General features: G+C 40.9%; 1 protein-coding gene and 1 long non-coding RNA gene across 4 annotated transcripts; one reads left to right on the top strand and one right to left on the bottom strand.

Annotated features, from left to right (window-relative positions):
• The first annotated feature begins 254 nt into the window (after window positions 1–254).
• On the top strand, window positions 255–12,468 carry pak2b (p21 protein (Cdc42/Rac)-activated kinase 2b). Its single transcript, XM_076278795.1, has 15 exons — window positions 255–364; window positions 1,669–2,043; window positions 2,247–2,353; window positions 2,466–2,613; window positions 3,080–3,111; window positions 3,259–3,387; window positions 3,520–3,655; window positions 3,747–3,810; window positions 3,924–3,972; window positions 5,162–5,274; window positions 5,485–5,602; window positions 5,928–6,027; window positions 7,573–7,769; window positions 9,798–9,935; window positions 11,279–12,468. Exons 2-15 carry the CDS (start codon window positions 1,857–1,859, stop codon window positions 11,363–11,365), a joined length of 1,605 nt encoding a protein of 534 aa, XP_076134910.1. The 5' UTR covers window positions 255–364; window positions 1,669–1,856; the 3' UTR covers window positions 11,366–12,468.
• A 4,148-nt stretch (window positions 12,469–16,616) lies between these two features.
• LOC143117217 (uncharacterized) lies at window positions 16,617–18,812 on the bottom strand. 3 transcript variants are annotated; one of them, XR_012985957.1, is made up of 5 exons: window positions 18,322–18,812; window positions 17,576–17,701; window positions 17,326–17,464; window positions 17,030–17,082; window positions 16,617–16,921 (listed from the first exon to the last, which is right to left on the bottom strand). It is a non-coding gene; the product is annotated as an uncharacterized LOC143117217 (long non-coding RNA). The 3 variants fall into 3 exon arrangements; XR_012985956.1 differs by having other exon boundaries at window positions 17,576–18,812; XR_012985958.1 differs by having other exon boundaries at window positions 17,326–17,432; window positions 17,576–18,812.
• Between the last annotated feature and the right edge of the window lie 1,538 nt (window positions 18,813–20,350).

Raw genomic sequence — 20,350 nt, 5'->3', positions numbered from 1 at the left:
ATACGTAACTGTCCCAGCACTTTTCCTTTTTTAAAAGCCCATTAAAGCATTTATTTATTTGTATTAACCGTCACATTGTTTATTTTATTTTACTTATTATCTGTTATTTTTTTCTTTCTTGCTCTTCTACTTTTTTGCAGTTGCTGTTGCGATCCCTCTTTTCACTGCTTTTTGTTTCTGTGCAAGTGACAAATCTGTGGAGTGCTTTTATTTTGACATGTCAAGGAAATGTGACCCAGAAGTAGGCATGAGATTAGCTAGATGCTAGGTTCATCCAGGTCGCAGATCCCCCTCCTCTTCTTGTCCTGTATGACTGAAGATTCAAAGCCACTGTATACATAGCCGCTTTTAGGAATATAATTTGGTAAGTGTTCTCTTAATATATAGTTGTGTGTTTACATTTCAGTGGCTTCACGTAAACCGTAACTGTTTTTATATTGGAGCTTTCTGAGCCTGGTCAGTTAGCGAGCTTTGAAGCTTATGTTAAGTTTAGAGAAAGTTTAGCCAGCAAGATAGCTAGCTTGCTAGGTAGGTGTTTAGCCAGAGTTAGCGGTACAATGGACAGGTTTTTTCCTTTCCTCCCTTGAGCTGACAACGTTTATGAACCAAGTGTGGAAGAGCATTCACCGCACCTTATGCATCTGAGTAATTTAAGTTATCACTAAGTAGTCAGCCTATTCAGAATCTTCGATTCTGCATATTTTCTTGTTCAGCAGGTTGTGGCTTGCTACGTGTGCTATACATGATAAATGAGATCATCGAATTTGCTCAGCTAGTAGCAAAGCTACTAGCTAGCATAAATATATAGACTTGGCAAACACCAGTGTTTAGGATACTTTAACGTTAACTTAAGGTGGATACAAATTGGAGCTAGTCTTTTTGGAGAAGTTGTGCAACTTGACTTTAGGTTGCTAAACTTACTATAAGGTATCATGATAGCAAGGTAGCGAATAGCCTTAACACATTGAATGAGGAATTTGAATTGTTTGAGCGCCGGTCTGTAACAACAACTCGGCGCTTTAATGCAAACATTGTCTCTCATTTAAAATCGAATATGGAAAACATTTTCAAGGCAATGACTGAACAAGTTTGAACTAAGATACCTTGTAAGCGCACGTATGCTTGTGCTAGGTATAACGTTCTAAGACAAATTGGTTGTGTGCTCGCTCCTGCTGTAAACAGCTTGCTGGCAACCTTAACGTTATTCCCACAGTTGAGGACTTTTCTTTACACATTACATTGGCAATTTCGCTTTGGCTTGAGCTAGGTAGATGACGTTCCAAGACAAATTGGATGTGCTCGCTCTTGATGTAAACACAGCTTGCTAAGCAACGTTACTCCCACCATTTTCTTTATTCATTGCCTTTGGCAATTTGAGTTGTTTTCTTTCCAGAGGATGGGAAGTGGATAGCACAGCTCATTTGTTGTATGGTTGTGAGTGCAGTAACTCACCTGTAACGTCTTGTTATTTTCCCTACAGTACTTGCATTAGGTATGGTGACAGAGAATTATGTGTAATAATAACTATATGTTCTGTGTGGAGATATTTTGTGTCATTTCTTGGCATAACTATTTAAATGTGTAGAATTCATGTAAAAGGTATGGTATGGTGCAAATAAAAAGAAAATGTCTTTCTAAATCACAGGATGTATTTCTGTTTGTCTGCAGTGCCATTCCCGATCTTGTACTTTGAACTCTTCCTCCAGCTCTTTTCACCCTCTCCTCCACCTGTCACTGCATCTCTCTTGCCTCTGCACATTTCTCACTCTTCTTCGATTTTCCTCTCCTTTCTCCTCATTTCCTCGTTTTCTGTCTCTCTTGTTCTCTGTCTCTTCACTCACTCGCTCTCTGTGGTCATGTGTGACAACGGGGATCACGAGGATAAACCCCCCGCCCCTCCAGTGAGGATGAGTAGCACCAGTTTTGGCAGCAGCGGGAAAGACCACACACTCTCAGCCAATCACAGCTCCAAGCCCCTGCCCTCTGTGCCAGAGGAGAGGAAACGCAACAAGATCATCTCCATCTTCTCCAGTGGGGAGAAAGGTGACCTCCCTACTTTTCACCCTGTCCACCTGCTGTCACACCTTGTAAATAAATTTTCTGTGGGAGACAGAAGATCTAGGGTTGTATTTGCAATTGTTTTGTAAACCCGAAAGTAATTTGTCAGTGTGATTTCCTCCGATGAGGGTTTCATAGATTATCCTTGCAGAAAATGGTTACATCTATTTTACTTGGGTGATTTTCAGTGGGCAGAAGAAAAGACAGAGACAAGGAGCGGCCTGAGATTTCTCCACCGTCTGATTTTGAACACACAATCCATGTCGGTTTTGATGCAGTCACAGGAGAGTTTACAGTGAGTATGAGTTCTCTTCATCTATGAAAGGGTAGTTGACAGATGCAAACTGAGATGTACCGCCACTAACCACTTGCTTGTTATAAATGGCCTCCCTGCTTGTTGTCCATAGGGTATGCCAGAGCAGTGGGCGCGGCTCCTGCAGACATCCAATATCACCAAGTCTGAGCAGAAGAAGAATCCTCAAGCTGTACTCGATGTTCTGAAGTTCTACGATTCTACAGGCAACGGCCGCCAGAAGTACCTCAGTTTCTCATCAGGTGTGTTTTTTTATGTGTATCTATCTGTCTGCTATGGATATAGTTGGAGTCGTCGTAGTATCATAGGTGGAATCAATAATCAACAGTAGTCTTACTGGGAGGCTACACCAGGCTCGTAACTAAAGCGTTCCATTTGCGGAGTGTCTGCTGCAACAATTAGCTTCCACTGTAATCAATGGAACTGGCTACACCAGACGTGATCGATGCTGTGTTAAAGTGAACCTACTATTGGTCCTGACCTCTTTACAAACTGAGTAGCTGAGATACTTCAGTCTGTCTGGCTACCAATAAATGGCAATGGCAATGATTCTACAAGACAGTTCTATACGATTCTACAGCTCCGATTGAGCTGGCTGCAAATCTCCATGGCAGAGCCTTTGAATGTCCTGTGCTTAAAAAGAATGCGGTATCTTGTTGTGGTCATTGAGGTTCATCTGTCTGTGTCCTTTATTGTATGTGTCCACAGAAAAAGATGGTTATCCCCCAGGCCCACAGTCTGTAAGTACTAGGCTTGGAACTAATGCAGCATCTTTATTTTTTATGTGATGATGACTGTAGTAGGGGATTTGTCCCATCAAAAGTCTGTGGTTTATTCACTCTGCAGCATTTGTCTTCCCCCATGTTTTGTTCTAAAATATCCCACAGCCTGTCAAGAAAGGCACAGAACCTTCATCAACAAACACCAAAGACATTGATAACGGTGGTGATGACGATGAAGACGATGATGAGGCACCTCCACCTATTGTCGCACCCCGCCCTGAACACACCAAGAGTGTGAGTATTGTCTCCCTCACATTTCTGCTCTCTAGCAATCCTCTGGATCTTTTTTCATTAGCTTCAAGGTTAACTGCATACACTCTGTGTACATATTACTTCATTCTTTAATCATTTTCCTATACCTTACAGGTATATACACGACCCTCCATGATTGATCCCCTGCCCCCGCCTGTGACTGCTCCAGACGGGGACTCGGCCTCCAAGGCAGCTGACCGACAGAAGAAGAAGGGCAAGATGACGGATGAAGAGATTATGGACAAACTGAGTATGACTGGCATCCACTTAACTTTAACATTATGTGCCACTGTCCCCCAAAACATCACGATGATTAATTTCTGTTCTGTTAATCTGCCCAGGAACCATAGTTAGTATTGGAGATCCCAAGAAGAAGTATACACGTTACGAAAAGATTGGGCAAGGGTAAGTGTGAATGTATTTGTGAATGTATGCATGTGCAGAAATGTAAATTTGTATTAGTATGAAAGCAGATTTAAACAGATTCAGTGAGAGTTGCTGTCTTTTGTCCCCCTCAGAGCTTCAGGAACGGTGTACACTGCAATAGATGTTGCAACTGGACAGGAGGTAAGGGACTACGGCTGCTCGATTATGCCAAAAATCATTAACACAAGTATTTTGTTCAATATTTAGATCACAATTATTAAACACGATTACTTAGTGATTTTGGAACTATCATCCATTTTCAGGACTGAAAGTGATGTTGAGCAGTGGTTCTCAAAAGGGGGTATGGGAGGGGGAACAAACACTTCACACATCGCACTTGCAAAATGTAATAACATTTCTAGTGGGGGGCGTGGCCACAGACCTTGCTCTTGCAAAAGACATGAGACATAAATTAGCCTACCCTTGTACCAACAGTAACTGACACCACTGTCTTCAGCCTGGCTAATAAAAAATAAACTAAAATGTATCATTTGATCATGAAATCTACATGACCGTTCCTTCAACCACTGTAGCAGACATCCGCAGGTAGGACATCAGGCTACCATTTGATTGCTGTATAGGTTCATAGGTTGCAGATAGTTTCGGTTGAAGGTGCATTCTTTAGGTTTAACAGCCGCCTTTATGGGCTCACGTTCGCATTCTTCACATAACACACAAGAGTGCATTAGGCTACATTTTAACCAGCCATTTTAAAAGCTATTTCCTGTTGTTCCTATCTTGCAAACTCTTACTACAGTAAAGGCTCATAATCGTTTTTCATCTTATTTCTCCCCCCTACTCCACGACACCGTTTTTGAAAAACATCAAAAGTTAATTTATCTCTAGTTTTTGAGCTAATCATTGTTGCCATTTACAACACTTGTTTATGGTCTTAGCAATGCTGTTGAGGTGCAATCACCCGTAGCTCACTGCTTTGTTCCTAGCACATCCTTACAACTAAGCACAACACAGACGCCATAGGCACTGGCTATCACAGCTAAGTTTAACTCGCGAGGAAATAGCCGCTTTGACTAATGTCTTTCTAAATAAAGAAACCTCCATAAATACAGTATAATGAGTGATTTCCTCTCAATGTGAGCTTCACATAATCTGGGGGAAAAAGTTAGGATTGACCTGTCCCATAACAGCTGACAACTATCATCTTAGTTTCGGAACTATAGGCTATGATTAATCCATATGCACAGGAATAAACATCAATGTGTAGATTGTGTGGCCATGTGAGGCATGAATAGATTTTAGGCCACCTTTTTCTGTCTGAAGACGATTGAGTCCTCAATGTCCTGCTCATTCTCTTCTCTGTGATCTCAAGGTGGCCATTAAACAGATTAACCTCCAGAAACAGCCCAAAAAGGAGCTCATCATCAATGAGATCCTGGTGATGAAGGAGCTGAAAAACCCGAACATTGTCAACTTCGTAGACAGGTAAAGCCTTGTTGATCTCACCTATGGGAAGACTACATGTATGATCATGTCCGTAGCCTTTGCTACTCCTACATCTTTTATTAACTAATTAATTCGAGTTCAGTTATAGATCACAATCAACAGTTAAACGTTGGTGAACAGGGTTGTGAGTTGTAATTGTTTTTCTTAACCTTTTGTTTATTGATTTGTCTTCCTATATTTGCCTTATAGCTTTTTGGTAGGTGAGGAGCTCTTTGTAGTGATGGAGTATCTGGCCGGTGGATCTCTCACAGATGTTGTGACAGAGACGTGTATGGATGAGGCTCAGATTGCAGCTGTTTGTCGAGAGGTGATGTAGCAGCCTGATTTATAGACAACTTTTCATGTTGTATAATCACAGTAACCATGACTTGAATTGCTAAGTTTTATTTCAGTTTGATTAGTTTGATGAAGTTAATCATGTGATTCTATACTGTATAATATAACCTACATTGTTTTTCATATATTATATTAATTGTTCCACCATATAAAATTGCAAAGTATTGCAACAGTAAGATTAAGATCTTTGTTGAACCTTTGATGATGTTGTCTCATTAACTGATTGGTGCACCAGTTCTTTCTATAGACATTACAATGATTAATTTCTTCTCTCTCTTTTCACTCTATTTTGCTAGTGTTTACAAGCATTGGAGTTCCTGCATGCCAACCAGGTCATCCATCGAGACATCAAAAGTGACAACGTCCTATTGGGCATGGACGGCTCGGTTAAACTCAGTGAGTAAAAATGAGTGAAAACATACACTGATAAAAGTGTGAGATGATCATCAGTAGGTCCCTTCACTGGTGTCTGTTTTGGCAATGAAATAAGACTTTGGCTACATCCACACTATTCCTTTCCTTTTTAAAACCTGTTCTCCATCCTCACGCAAGTTTGCAATTTGCGAATAGGCGAGGGACCCCTAGACGGTAGAGAATGGCAGATCACATGACCATTCGCACAAACCTCATGCAATTCAGTTTAACAAAGAATTAGTTAAGCCTGTATTTCCATGTTGCATTCACCACTGGCAGGCTAGTAGCGCCTTGCTAGCTCGTTAGTTTGTCAGCAAGGTTAAACAAATAACTGACCTAAACACAATCAATGGAATTGCATTTGTTTCAGTGACTTGTGTGTTGTGTGTACATTTTGATTGATATCATTGATGCATCGTAGATTTCAAAACTTGTTAAAAAGTAGTCCCTTCCAACTTAAACACTGCCATGTGTTTAAGTTTTCATTGACAGTTGTGATAACATGTTATAGAAATCATGAGATTGTAAGCGTTCTAAACTTCTAAAATTCCTTTTGTCGTTTTTATTCATCCTTACACAACTTTTCTCTTGCCCTGACATTCACCATGTCATTCACTAGCTCTTACTAGGTTTGTTTTCCTTAGTGCCTGGCTTCTTCAGCACTGTCACATGGCATAACCTTGCGTCATCATTTCAAAAGGAAGAAAGTAGCCTTGGAAAGAATACTTGTGTTGGAAGTATTAGTTAATGAATCTTTTTCTTAATGGTCATTAAATCCTGCAGAATTTCTGTATTAAAAATGCCGTAAGAGTGGTAGTAGTAGTAAAATCATCTGACTATAATCAGACTAACTAGATGCGACTAAAATATGACCGCCGCCCAGTCCTGCATATTATCTCCGCAAAAAGAAATCACTCTTGTATCGTGTGTGTGTGTGTGCCCGCGCTTGACTGTATAAGTATAAGTGTGTGTGCATGCCTGTGTGTGTGCTTGTGTGTTTCTGTGTGTGTGTCTGCGTGCACGCGCTTGTGTGCATGCTTGTGTGTTTCTGTGTGTGCGAGCGCGCTTGTGTGCATGCCTGTGTGTGTTCTTGTGTGTTTCTGTGGATGTGTGTGTGTCTTTATGTGTGTGGGTGTGTTTTATATGTGTGCATGGTTATGTGTGTGTTTGTGTGCGTCTTCCAAAAAAATATGGTCCTCCTAGGCCCTACGGTTCTCGACATATTCACAGAAAACTGTGTCCGCCCTACCCACATTTCGGGGTGTCTGGTGTGGTGAGGGGGCGACGGATCAAATGATTCCATGTCATCTTTGTGGGGCTACATGCCGACCAAGTTTCGTGCAGCTCAGTCTTTCAGTGTCCCGGCAATTGTTAACACAAAATCACTGAGGAAAAAAAAGTAAAATCCGGAAGAAAAAAAATTCTGACCAAACCTTGCTTGCGCGGCAGTCATAATAATAGTTGACTTTTATGATTTATAATTGTCTAATGATCTATTTTTCTCTGTCTCTTGTCTTTCACTTTCAGCCGATTTTGGGTTCTGTGCCCAGATTACTCCAGAGCAGAGCAAGCGCAGCACCATGGTGGGAACCCCCTACTGGATGGCGCCTGAGGTCGTGACCCGGAAGGCTTATGGGCCCAAGGTGGACATCTGGTCCCTGGGCATCATGGCCATAGAGATGGTGGAAGGCGAGCCACCATACCTCAATGAGAACCCACTAAGGGTGTGTACAGAAAATTAACTCTCTACTTTCCTATAATCAATTCAGATCTGTAATCACCAACCTTCCTGTGTCAAATTGTACCTGTTTTATGTAAATGTTATTTTATTATTGTTATTATTGTTATTATTAATATTTTCTGTATTTTTATTTTTCCCTTCCTCCTTTATAACGTTATGTAGGTCATCTTATTATTTGTTTTATTTTGTTTTATTAACCACAATTATTATACTATATCTCTTGTTATTTCATTGTTACTGTAATCTCGGCTTCACTGAAAATGAGGACTACCCTCTACAGGGTTCCCGCGGATCCTTAAAAAGTCTTAAAAAGTCTTAAATACAACTTTCGGTTTTTAAGGCCTAAAAAAGTCTTAAATTGTCTGGGATGTCTTTCATTTTTGAAAGGGAGGTATTAAATTTGCGCATGGGACCGCCAGCAAGTGCAAGAGAGCGAGTGCAATGTCTCCATCCGGTTTTTCGTGTAGGCCTATTTCAAACGCAATTGTATAAGTGACTATAAGGCAACGGGAGGAAGTGTAGTGGTTGCAGAATGAAGATGTTTTTCACGGGTGTGGTTAAAGGTGTGAAAACGGTAATAATATGTACAAATATGCCTGACGTTTTCGTGGTGTAGCCGAGGCCTGCGCGATACGCAGGTAGCCTACGTGAGTGGTAGAATGAGCGGGAGAAAGAGTTGGTAAGCCAGTTGGGGGCCATACGTTGGAAATTTAGGCAGGACATAGCCTATGGATTTTAAAAGCCCTGTCCAGTGCAGCCATAAGCCGGACGCTCATTTGTCCTTTTTGGAGTTGCGCTGGGCATCATGGTTTGGTTTCACAAACTATGGACGCGAAGACTGCTGGTCAAATTATGAGCAGTGCTTCTGTCACTCGTCTGATAATTTGCTGCGAATGAAGGAACCACAGACTGACAGAAAAAGAAAACAAACGTTTCGCAATCAGGAGGAAATACTGTACATGTTAAGTTGATCTGTTTGCATCTTTCCAGCGTGTGTTGCTGGCCTAGCCTAGGGAAGAAAATAGCTGTCTACGTTATAATACCTGTAATATCTGTCAACAGCTTGCTTGCCAGCCTTTCCCAGTAGGCCTACTTCGCAAAAGTTGTGAATCTGCATTTTTTTTTAATGTCGGCGACTGGCTACATAAAAACGTGCGTTCATAATACGTGCGTGTTTGAGATGAAACCAGCAGTTTACAGCAGGATCCGAGGAGGACCTGTCTCTTAATTAATTTAAAACAAGTCAATGGTTTTACAATGTTTCAGTCAAGCTTTGGTTGGTTTATTAGTTATGCAAAATGTAAAGTCGTGGATTAACTTTAATTTGCTGTGCTGCATATGGGACAATAGATGCACATAGTAAATTATATAAAGTAGGCCTATTAAAATATTTAAATAGCTTAGTCTAACTTTGAAAAAAATATTGAAGGGAATCCAGTCCAGTGCACATGTGTCTGGCAAGTAGCCTAGGCTACTACAGACAGGTGAAGAACATTCAGCCTCAGCCAGTAAGCACAACCAGATATGTACAGCCAGCTTCAAAAGCAAGCAGCCCAGACCCTAAAATTGGGCATTTATAGCTGTGAAGGTAATTCACACACAATTATTTTTCTTTCGCCAAAATATGTGGCAACTTCTGTAGACATCCAAAATGGGGTGGGGGTTAAAATTAGTAGGAAAAAAAAACTATTGCATAAAACAATTTTAAGTTGTCATATGTATCTTTTTGCCGTGGTATAGTCTTAATTTTTCCATTTAGATGTCTTGAAAAGGTCTTAAAAGTCTTTAAATTTGCACTTGGAAAATGTGCAGATACCCTGCTCTATGAACCTCCGAGAATAAATAAAGATTGAATGAATAATTGCATGTATTCACAGTGGGGTGAGGGGGGGTTAACAGAAGCCTGCTCCCAGTCTCTCTGTCAGTGTCCTCATTTCTGATCTGCTTCTCCTCTCTGTTTATTTGTTTCTGTCTGTCACTGCCCCTCTTGCGCACTTTCGCACCCTCTCAGGCACTCTATTTAATTGCCACAAATGGCACCCCGGAGCTTCAGAGTCCAGAGAAGCTGTCGCCGGTTTTCCGTGACTTCCTGAGCCGTTGTCTGGAGATGGATGTGGAGAAACGAGGAGGAGGAAAAGAGCTGTTGCAGGTGAGGTTGCTACCAGAGATACGAGTCACCTTATGGTATTGGATTTGTGATGTCTCACCTGGATATGATTAGGCTGATTCAGTACATTTGCAGATATTTGGTACTGTATGTTTGAGTGTCTTTTTTTTTCTGGCATATTAAAAGCACAGTCTCATCACAATGAATCAAAATAGAATGAGAAGAAGGATATGTTGCTATTACTCTTTATTATACCGCTCTTCACAATGCAAGTAGAACGCTCTATTGAAGGCGAAAGTGAAGGCAGACGGTTGATCAGCTGTGTTCTAAAGAACATTTCATTCAAGTTCAGCGTGTGTTGCAAACTATTTGTTTTTCAGCAAAAGCCACAACAAAACGGTAACAAATAAATGTAAAGAGACATATCGTGGAGTTTTATTTTTTCGTTTTGGCAAGTAGCTGTATAATAAGCGGGATAATTCAGGGCGAAACAAGACCCCGGGACTTATTTTCCCAATAATGACCGGCGTTGTATACATTATCCCTTACATAAAACCTACCCTAGCCATTAGCACCTTTCTACATAAGGTAACATCATGTAGAAAGGTACCCACATTGGGTACCCATTATTATCCTGCACATAAACTTTCAAGCAAGCTACCATCAAACATTACCACTCTGTTCCATTCTGCGCACTTCTGTACTTACAATACCTTATTTGAGTGCATAGGTGTGTTAACACTGATTTATGACGACACGTAGTCCACTGCAAGTACCCGGATGGTGCACGTGTAACGGTCAAAAGGTTGAGTGTGGAACGCTGGACACAACAGTTGCCATCTTGGATACGTACTGGAAGGGGAGGGACCATTTTCAAACTTATGATAATGCCGGTTAAGAAAGCTGGAGCAGCAGTGTTGAAAAACACACCTTACAGATGTACAAACAAGTCATAACATTAAACTGTTCCTGTTTTAACATAGTATGACTATGCTGCTGTTTAAAAGAAGACACCAGTAATGTTATATTTAAATGTTCATCATTCCACATGCGATCATCATTTCCACTAAGTTACACAAGTTTCACAATTCACACACAAAGCACATGGAGCACACTGCATGAAAGTGTACTCATGAAAGTATGTGTATTGGAACAAAGTGTAAGACTCATTAATAATACTGACAGAACTGTGATGTCAGACTTGAACAGGTTGAATGTGCATTGCCATTTACCAGTGTGCATTGGCATAATTCAAAAATAAGTCACCATCTTTATAATCATCTTTTCCCATCCATTTTTCTGTTGCCTAGAATGACCATTGTGTTTTGTGCAGGATATAAATAAATGTTAACACCCTACCCCCCCCCCCTCTTTTTCTACTGCAGCACCCCTTCCTGAAGCTGGCCAAGCCTCTATCTAGCCTCACGCCACTTATCTTAGCAGCCAAGGATGCCATGAAGAACAACCGCTAACCTTTCAGATGAGCAGGTCCCCTAATCATCCTGAGCTGAGTGTTCCTGACGTGATGTCAGAAGCCCCTTCTCCTTGTGCCCCCCCCCCCCCCCCCCCCACTTTCTTTTGCTGACGTGCCATCAAGCAGCCAAGCCCTTGAAGCCACGCTGTCTCCAAGACCAAAAACGTAAGCCCCAATCTACAGGGGTTGGAACTCTGGTGGCCTTATGGACTCTTTATTTCGTTTTTTTTTTTTTTTTGTTTATTATTATTTTTTGTCTTACCCAGGGGTGATGAACTCTTCCCCGACACCAACTGAGATGGTATTTTCCCCCTGCATTTTTAAACTATACAGAAAAAAACGATGTGTTCCATAATATTGATGACTCGATTTCATGTGACCGATCAAAAACAAACAAAATCTATCTCTTGTCGCAGATAACTTTTTTTATTCAACCTCTGTATGAATCATGTCTCCATGTTGTATAGATCCATGTGTCTTTCATTTCAAAATATGACGTAAAAAAGACAACATTCAAGTGTGGGTCCAGAAACATATCTTGATTTCTCCACTTCATGCGAAGAACATTGTGTTCGATTTTGTGTCCATAATTTCAAAAAGAAGTAGCGTTTATGACACTCCCTTGTTGCCACATCAGTTTTGAATCTCACCAGCCTCCTTCAGAGGATGGCGTGCACCTTATTTGCCGATGCCAACAGTAGCTTGTGAGTGGTAGGGTTGTCACTTGTGCCTTGTGTACTTGTTCCTACACAAACTAAGTATTGTGAACCGTACAGGATGGAGTCCTTCTTATGGCCGTTTCTTCATTTGACTAGAACCTGGGAAGATAAACTTTCATAAGGTAAAATTTGTTATGTATATTACGAACTTCAAAAAAGGAAACGGTAGTATACAAATTAGGACTTTTAGACAAGCTGTCATTTAATATGTATGTTTATATGTATAAACACTATTTTTGTTTTTAATAACTAACATTATAAATAGATCTGTTGTAAGTCTTGGTCAGGCCTGTTTTGGTGCCTTGAATCTGACTTTATTCCCATGTCAAAAATTGTAACTGTGAAAATAAAAAATAGTGTTTCTTGTCAAATTCACAAAGTCCTTTGTTGTTTCATTGTTTCGGTTAATCTTTTTAATACAACATTTGTAAGTTGTGATTGGTTTCACCAAGGTCAAGGTATTTAATGGTGAATTTTTGGTGTATGGTGCAGATGTGTGTGAGGATATGCAAGAACAACAAACTGAATGATTGCACTCGATGTTGGGCAATATAATTAAACTACAGAGGTTGAGAATTTTCATGGGTGTGTGATTTATAGCTGTATATGCAGGTGGGAAATGTGATTTATGCAGTATATTTCTCAACCTTATCGATTTGATGTCTTTGAAATGGAAGGTAGAGTTTGATTGTCGTGGAAAACTAAAGGAATGGATTGAACAAGCACGTGTGAATTAAGCCTAATTAACTGACTGCATAGAAGAAAGACTGCTCCTTTGCTTTTTGCTAAACATTGTCTTTAAAAAGACTTAAGGTAACAATATAACCACCATATCCCATTGCTCATCTGACTTCCTTTATTACATATTACTGCAAAGCACTCCAGATTGATTATTACAAGTTAAGAACAAAATTATTCATACCCCTGGCAAATATTGATTTAATTTGATTTTGTTTTGTTTGAATTTGAGTTGATTTTCTCTTTATCGATATGTTTGTTCTGACTGAAGATGACACTGCCAAATGCCAAAAGGTTGTTAGACAATGTGGTAGAAACATGGAATCAGAAAGAAGCATTTTCACCTTTTGTTTAATCATTTTTATGAAAAATGGCATGTCCAAAATTATTCATACCCTTTTTAAATAATCAGTGGAAACATCTTTATTTGCCATCACAGCTCTCAAAATGGTTCTTATAAACCTACCAAGCCTCTCCATGTCTCCACAATGATTGCAGACCACACTTTTTTAGCAGTAATCCGGGTTTTGAGGCAGGAACGATTCTTTGCCATCACTCTGGCCATGTGCTCATTTTTTTGACGGATTTAGGTCTGGAGTCTGGCTGGGCCACTCTAAAATATTGATATTGTTCTCTATTAACCATTTCTTGCCTTGTTTGGCTGTATGTTTTGGAGCATTGAGTGGTTTAATGGTTCAATGTGGCCTATTGGGGCAGGTCTCTCGGCACACTGCCTGATCTTTTCCTCCAGAATCTTAATTTTGCCCCTTGTTTTAGTGTTACCATTTGATAAGGTCACCAGGTGGCTTTTGAAAAACATCCCAAAAGAATCATTTTCTCACCCCGACACTTGAAATGGACATGGTGTCATTGGGATTGGGCTTTTTTATGCCAATCTCAAGCCATGTCCTTAGGTTAAAAAAAAGCCAGCAAAAGCTAAATTCTTTGTCCAGGTGTGCGCTTATAAAGGTTAAGCCAGAGACTTTCTAATGAGGAGACACAGCACTTAAAAAATCCTCCATTGAAATGGATGGGGTTAGTTTGTCTACACATATCCCACCCCTTCCTCGCCAAAACGTCGACATGTGTATACATTGAGCCAATCATATGGTGTGATGTGACTACATTGAGCCAATTATGTGCTGTGTTGTGCAGACATCGTGCCAATCATGTGTTGTGAACTCGCCGCTGGAGCACGGTTGGTGTCATGAAGCCTTGCGCACGCGCATTTCTGCCGAATAGGATGCCCGATGAGTACCCAAAAAGCGTTGCAATATGGCCGCTGAGTGGAGGGACTTGCCTAAAAGGACTTTGGTTAAGCTGAGTCGTGCATGTTTGTAGAAGAGTGATCCATGATCAGCATCTATGATGACCAAGTGGTCCATTTAGGGATGGGGTGAAAATTTCAACCACCAAAACACCATACCTAAAGTGGAGAATAGCTATAGAAATGTCAGACAATGGGACCTGGTGACCTCCTTAAAGTAAATGGTAACACTAAAACAAGGGACTAAATGAAGAATTATATATATATATATAGTTTAATAGAATATTTGTTATTTGTTATATGTTTTAATACACTTATTTGAATTAATAGCCTACTTCAAACTGAAATTGTAGTTAGTCTTCCTTTAGAGATGGGTTTTTCTGTTGGGTTTTTTCAATGGTATATACAGTATATATATATATATGGACTGGATATAGGCCAGTGATAACAGATAAAAAAAAACCATCTCTAAAGGAAGACTAACTACAATTTCAGTTTGAAGTAGGCTATTAATTCAAATAAGTGTATTAAAACAACATGGGGGAAACAATTACACAATTAGTGTATTAAAACAACATGAAGGGAAATCATAGGCTTTTCACTGGAAAACACTGAAAACACATCCTAGATGTAGACATCTAGATCCTAAATGTTTTTTGGACGTGTATTTTAGGCCTAATTAATACGTGGTTGTACCTTGAAGGCCACCATAGGGGAAAAAAGGGCAAGTTACGTTAATAACGTAGCTAAAATGTGCAACTTGAAGATGGAGACAAGCAGGCGCCACCTGATGATGAGGTCTGCCATTCCGGGCACATGGTTTCCCAGCAGATCAACTTTAATACAAAAGTAAGCTATTTGCTATTTGTCTGAATACCGCAAAGATACAACTTAACTGAGGTGAACCGATGTAAGCGAAATTATTCGAAATATGTCGAATGTCGTGTGTTTAGTTCACGAGGCCTTAGTGGAAAACGTGGCGAACAAGATGGCACCAAATGTCTTTTCTGTCTCCGCCTGAGGGTAAGTTGTTTAGGCTGTTAACATTAACATTTGGATGTCGCCAACATTTTGTGAGTTAGATTTTTACCATGTATGAATTGAAATGTAGGCTAGGCTATAACATAGGTGGTCGGGAGGGGATCCTTGAGCAACATGCGTTCGAGAGGGCCTATGTGCGCCAGGCCAAAATAGGTTAAATGTCAAACATTTTGTTGATGCTCCCGAAAAGATAATGCATAAATAGGGCTAAATGCATAGGTAATCGAACGGTTTTCATATCGACTATTAATATTCTTTACATTGTATGGGATTTCTGTCAGGATGGGAGAGTGGATGGTCGCTTCAACATGTAACCGTTGGTTGGCCTTTTGGCCTCATGTCCGCCATTGCCAGGCTGTGGAAGGCCTTCTGAGGCGTCGGTCATCGGAGGTATTGATCCGTTTTTTTTGCAATGGTTTCCAAGTTACTGTTTGATAATGATTTGTAAGTTGCAAAATTTTGGTTGGGCAAATGTGCGTTTGGTCTGAATTAGGATGTTATCCCAGATAGCCACTGGACGCTGTAACGGAACAGGGCCGCAACCGCAATACTATAGAGCATCTGGCCTCACGGACTCGTTCCTGAGTTCAAACGCACATCGGGCCGAAGCCGTTTCGGGTCTGTTTTTAGGGGTTGTTGCAGATATGTGCCAGCGCCGCCTGATCATTCTGTTACAGATGCGTAACAGGTGCGTGAAACGATTCCGCCTACCTGACCTGTGCCGGATGTGTTTCGATTCCGCTTAAATCATTCTCCTTTTGCCTTTTTTTCGGCATTTTTATCAGTTAGGGTATCATAGTAGCTATAGGCTACATAGGCACCCAGATAGCAAAATTTGACCGGCCCACCTCTGGCCCACTACCTTGCCTCAGGGTTTTGTGAGTGTTGGCCCAGTTCTGGCTGGGCCTCCGGCCCAACAATGGCCCAGTTACTGATAACTGACACAAAGAATTTCCTCTGGCCCAGATGTGGCCCACACACTGCAAAATGACTCTCATTGTTTCTGTTGGCCCAGGTCTGGCCCACACACTGTAAAATGACTCTTATTGGAACTGTTGGCCCAGGTGTGGCCCACACACTGTGAAATGACTCATTGTTTCTGTTGGCCCAGGTGTGGCCCACACACTGTGAAATGACTGTCATGCATTCTGTTGGCCCAGGTCTGGCCCACACACTATATAACTGAGTGTTGGCTGAGTGTCGGCTGGGCCTCTGGGCCTGTACTGGCCCACACACTATTAAACTGATCTGACTGAGTGTTGGCTGAATGTCGGCTGGGTCCCCGGGCCACATGTGGCCCATTAACTACCAAAAGTACTTGAAAATAAACACAAATCCAGAACTAGTAATTAAAAGCACAAGCTACTTTTATTAACAAGTTTGACAAACACAACCTTGCAAATAAAACAAACATTTAAAAATTATACAAGTTTTTACATATATACACTTTAAAAAATTAAACAAGTTAAAATATACAATCTACTTTTATCTACAACAATCGACATCTTTCATATACAAAAACACAAACAATTAAACATTTTAAAACTGTATAATGATTCAAAGAAATAAATTATTCTAAATGAACATTAAACATTTACAGAATTTACTTTAAATTCTGTATTTTTGTACCATGTACCATGACCTACCCAGCTACATACATGCACACATACTCACTCTCAAAGTATTTTTCAATAGCAGAAACCTTTGCCACCTGCCTTCTCTTTCTGTTGCCGCTTCATTGTTGCCTCCACCAGTTTCAGCAGCACTACCAGCCGGGGGTGTCTCCAAACTGCATTTAGGAATAAAAGAATATTATAAGATCATTATGAGGTCTAAAGCAAGATTTCAACATGTCATCTGTCAGAGAAGTTCTGTTTGTCCACTCAAATATACTTACAGATAGCCACCTCAGCTCTCTGTGGGGGTTGATCAGAGTTCTTTCCATCCATCCTTCAATTTGAGATGCATGGACAGCATGTAATTTCAAAAGAAAAGAAAAAAAACATTAAACTATTTATCCTTTACTGTCTGACTAAATATTACTAAAGCCCAGTCTTGCCACTCTGCAGCTGTCTTGGTAACACCTCCCTGGTAGTTATTTTGGGCAACATTGACATTGTGTGATTGTTAAATGCTGATATATTACCAATGACAATAACCAAAAGCAAGACATATTTGTCAACACATACAGACCTGAAGCACAAAGGCTTGTGGACTTCCTTCACAAGAGCCTTGTGGGTGCTCCAGTTGGTTGGCCATGTTTTCAACAGCGCATGTTTCCTGCCCACTCCAGTTCTTTGCTGACATAATGGATGAGGCAAACCAAAAGCATCTAAAAATGACACATCACAAAACACAGGCCTAGATGAAAGCTGATTCCTATGATTTGGCTCATCTAAACAAAAAAGTATTACTTATTCTATTAAATCAATGTACATCTTACCAAGAGCTCTTCAGGTCTCCTGTTTTTCCAACACAAGAAATGGTTCACACACACGGGTACCCTTCTTCATCCAAAGGAGTGCAGGGCAGGTCTCTGGTCAGTGTGGCCTGGATTCTGAGGTGTAGGCTACATTTTAAAAAAGTCACAGTAACGTTAGGTTAATGGAAGTATATGTGTTCAAAATGATTACATGATCATAAACAACCCCTCAGTACAAAATACAGAACGACCTTAAAATACAGATTTTGATGAGCTTTACATGACCAGGACAGGACCCACCCTGCTACCATCTCTCTCTCTCTCTCTCTCTCTCTCTCACACACACTCTCTTAAGGCATACAGTCTCAGTCCTGCCTGCAGTGCCTGAAGTTGGATAGATAACGATGAAATGCCCAATTACCAATCGCAATATTCTAAGTCATGCAATACTGGTTAACTGTTAAGCTATTTCTGAAATGATTAGATCACACTTTTCTTTGAAAACCACATAATTATGCAAGTATGGCTAACGTTACAGCACTGAACGTTTTTGACTAACCACCAACACTGACGTTAACGGTAATTAGGCCAACAAAGTAGGCTAAGAAATCATAACGTATGTTACCGCTAGCTTCGTCATCGTCAAGGGGGTTAGATTGAAACACCCATTCTTGTTATGCTACTTGTTAAACTTTGTCTGCAATAATAAGCCTACGTACATTCATAATGATTTACATGCAATAACAGGTAAAGGTAAAGTTACTTACCACAGGCAGTGTCCAAAACGAGACAGTTTCGCGCCGTCCTGCTGGTTTCAAACTTAACAGTTGCTCTGCTCGTGGCTCTTCCACATGTAATGGGCCGACAGTCACTTTACAGAATTGGGCCATGTACGTTTAGCGTCCGGCTGTCGCTAAATGTTTCATTTTTGCCGCCAACAGCCGCGATACTGATCATTGTTCGTTCCTGAAGTATCGGGCCACACACTGTATGAAATCCGTCTGCCGAGATTGATTCGAAAACTGGCAGTAGCCCATCAAACCCCAATCGGGCCAAATAAGACACTCAGTAATCAGCCCAACTACTGCGTGTCAGTGTCGGCCCATTCAAGGGGACAGTGCCTCAGCCGACTTGAAACTCCGCCGACAGTGGCAGCACTCAGCCAGGATCGGGCCGACTGTGTTTACTGTGCTTCAGCCGACTCGGACCTCAGCCGACACTGCCAGCACTCAGCCAGAATCGGGCCGACTATGCTTGCTATCTGGGCATGGGCATACATTTTTCACAGTCTGTGGGATGTCTAGAAAAACATTTTCACTAAGGCCTTGCTATAACTAAATAAAAAGCTTGACTTGACTTGGGGGTTCACTCTTTATTACGACATCGACAACCCTCTATTACGACATACCGTTATTACGACATGCCTCTATTTAGACATGCCCCTACTCCGATTTTGTTTAGTACCGCTTTTCCGACATTACCAATCCTCATTTTTAATTTATCTCTGCAGTTCCTGTATCCTATCAAATTCCAACATCCTAGATGCATGGATGAGCTGTAGTCATGTCATCTGCACCTGCAGCTACATCAACAATCCACCCGCCATCCACTCTAAACAATGTTTTTCCCCAATAATTGATATCGGCACACATTTCAGTCAAAACCTCAGGTGATTTTGAACTGGCCATGTGAATAAATGTTACACATTATGTAAAACACAGGTAGCTCTCCTCATTTTATTCTCTAAGCTCTCAGGGGAAAACGGTCGGAAACTCCATGCATCAAACAAACTGTGTGTGCAGGCCACCTATTAATTAATTAACGGCCGTCAATCAATGGCCAATTGCGCAAAGACAGGCGGAATTCTTACGCTCCAGTAGCCTAAGCCACTTCAGTGAACGTTCAAATAACCCCCAGAGTTCAGTGTCCATCAGGGTGTTCAAACTGGATGTGCGATATATTCAAGTTGCTTATATTGCATTTTAGAGGACAATGATAAAGCCCTGTGCAACACATTTTGACTTGCCAGCAGGTTGAATAAACTAAATTTACTACACAGTAATGTAGGCTAGGAATATATCTTTTATATGTCATGCGTGCAGTTGTTGAATTGCACATAACATGTCTGCATATTTATTTAGTCTTCTTTCTCTCGACTCTAGGCTAGCGCATGCATTATCATGGCCCTATAATTGTGCAAAGACAGGCGGGATATCCGACGCTCCTTTTACAGTAAACCACTTCACAACGAACGTTCAAATTACCCCCAGAGTTCAGTTTCCATCAGTCCCAACATTTAGAAACATAATCGAAAAGTCCAAGCGTGAATTGGGTATGTTTTGATTTTGAGAGAGACTGGAGAAGGGCCGTATCTCACAGCAACTGCGATAACCTTGTTTCTTGAAGGCTATCCTTATCTCCAGATATCCACATCTAATGAGGGTCGGCGACTATCCACCCAATACTATTTGCAATACCCTCGATATACATATTGTTGGAAAGCATAGTTTATGACCGTTCGTGTGAGTACAATAACTTAATTTTGTACATTTTACCAAAACGACTGGTTTCGCCTTGCAGGGTCACACTGTTCAACAGAGCTGGGGGTCGTTTCTAGAAAAGTTAGCAACGACGTTGCTCTCAACCACCATAGTACGACGCAACTTGCGACCAAACAACGACATTGTTACACCTGTTTCCAGAAAGCATCGTACCTGTGTCGCAATTCGCTACCTCCGACGTTCGAACACTGTAGTTCCAACAACGTTGTTGATGATGCAGCGATAGATATCATTG

Source organism: Alosa pseudoharengus, unplaced genomic scaffold (assembly GCF_046254945.1).
Source record: "Alosa pseudoharengus isolate Yale_2024_CS ecotype anadromous, Long Island Sound unplaced genomic scaffold, YU_APseudo_1.1 YU_APseudo_1.1_scf_11, whole genome shotgun sequence".
NCBI lineage: Eukaryota > Metazoa > Chordata > Actinopteri > Clupeiformes > Clupeidae > Alosa > Alosa pseudoharengus.
This window is presented reverse-complemented; position numbering and strand designations above follow the sequence as displayed.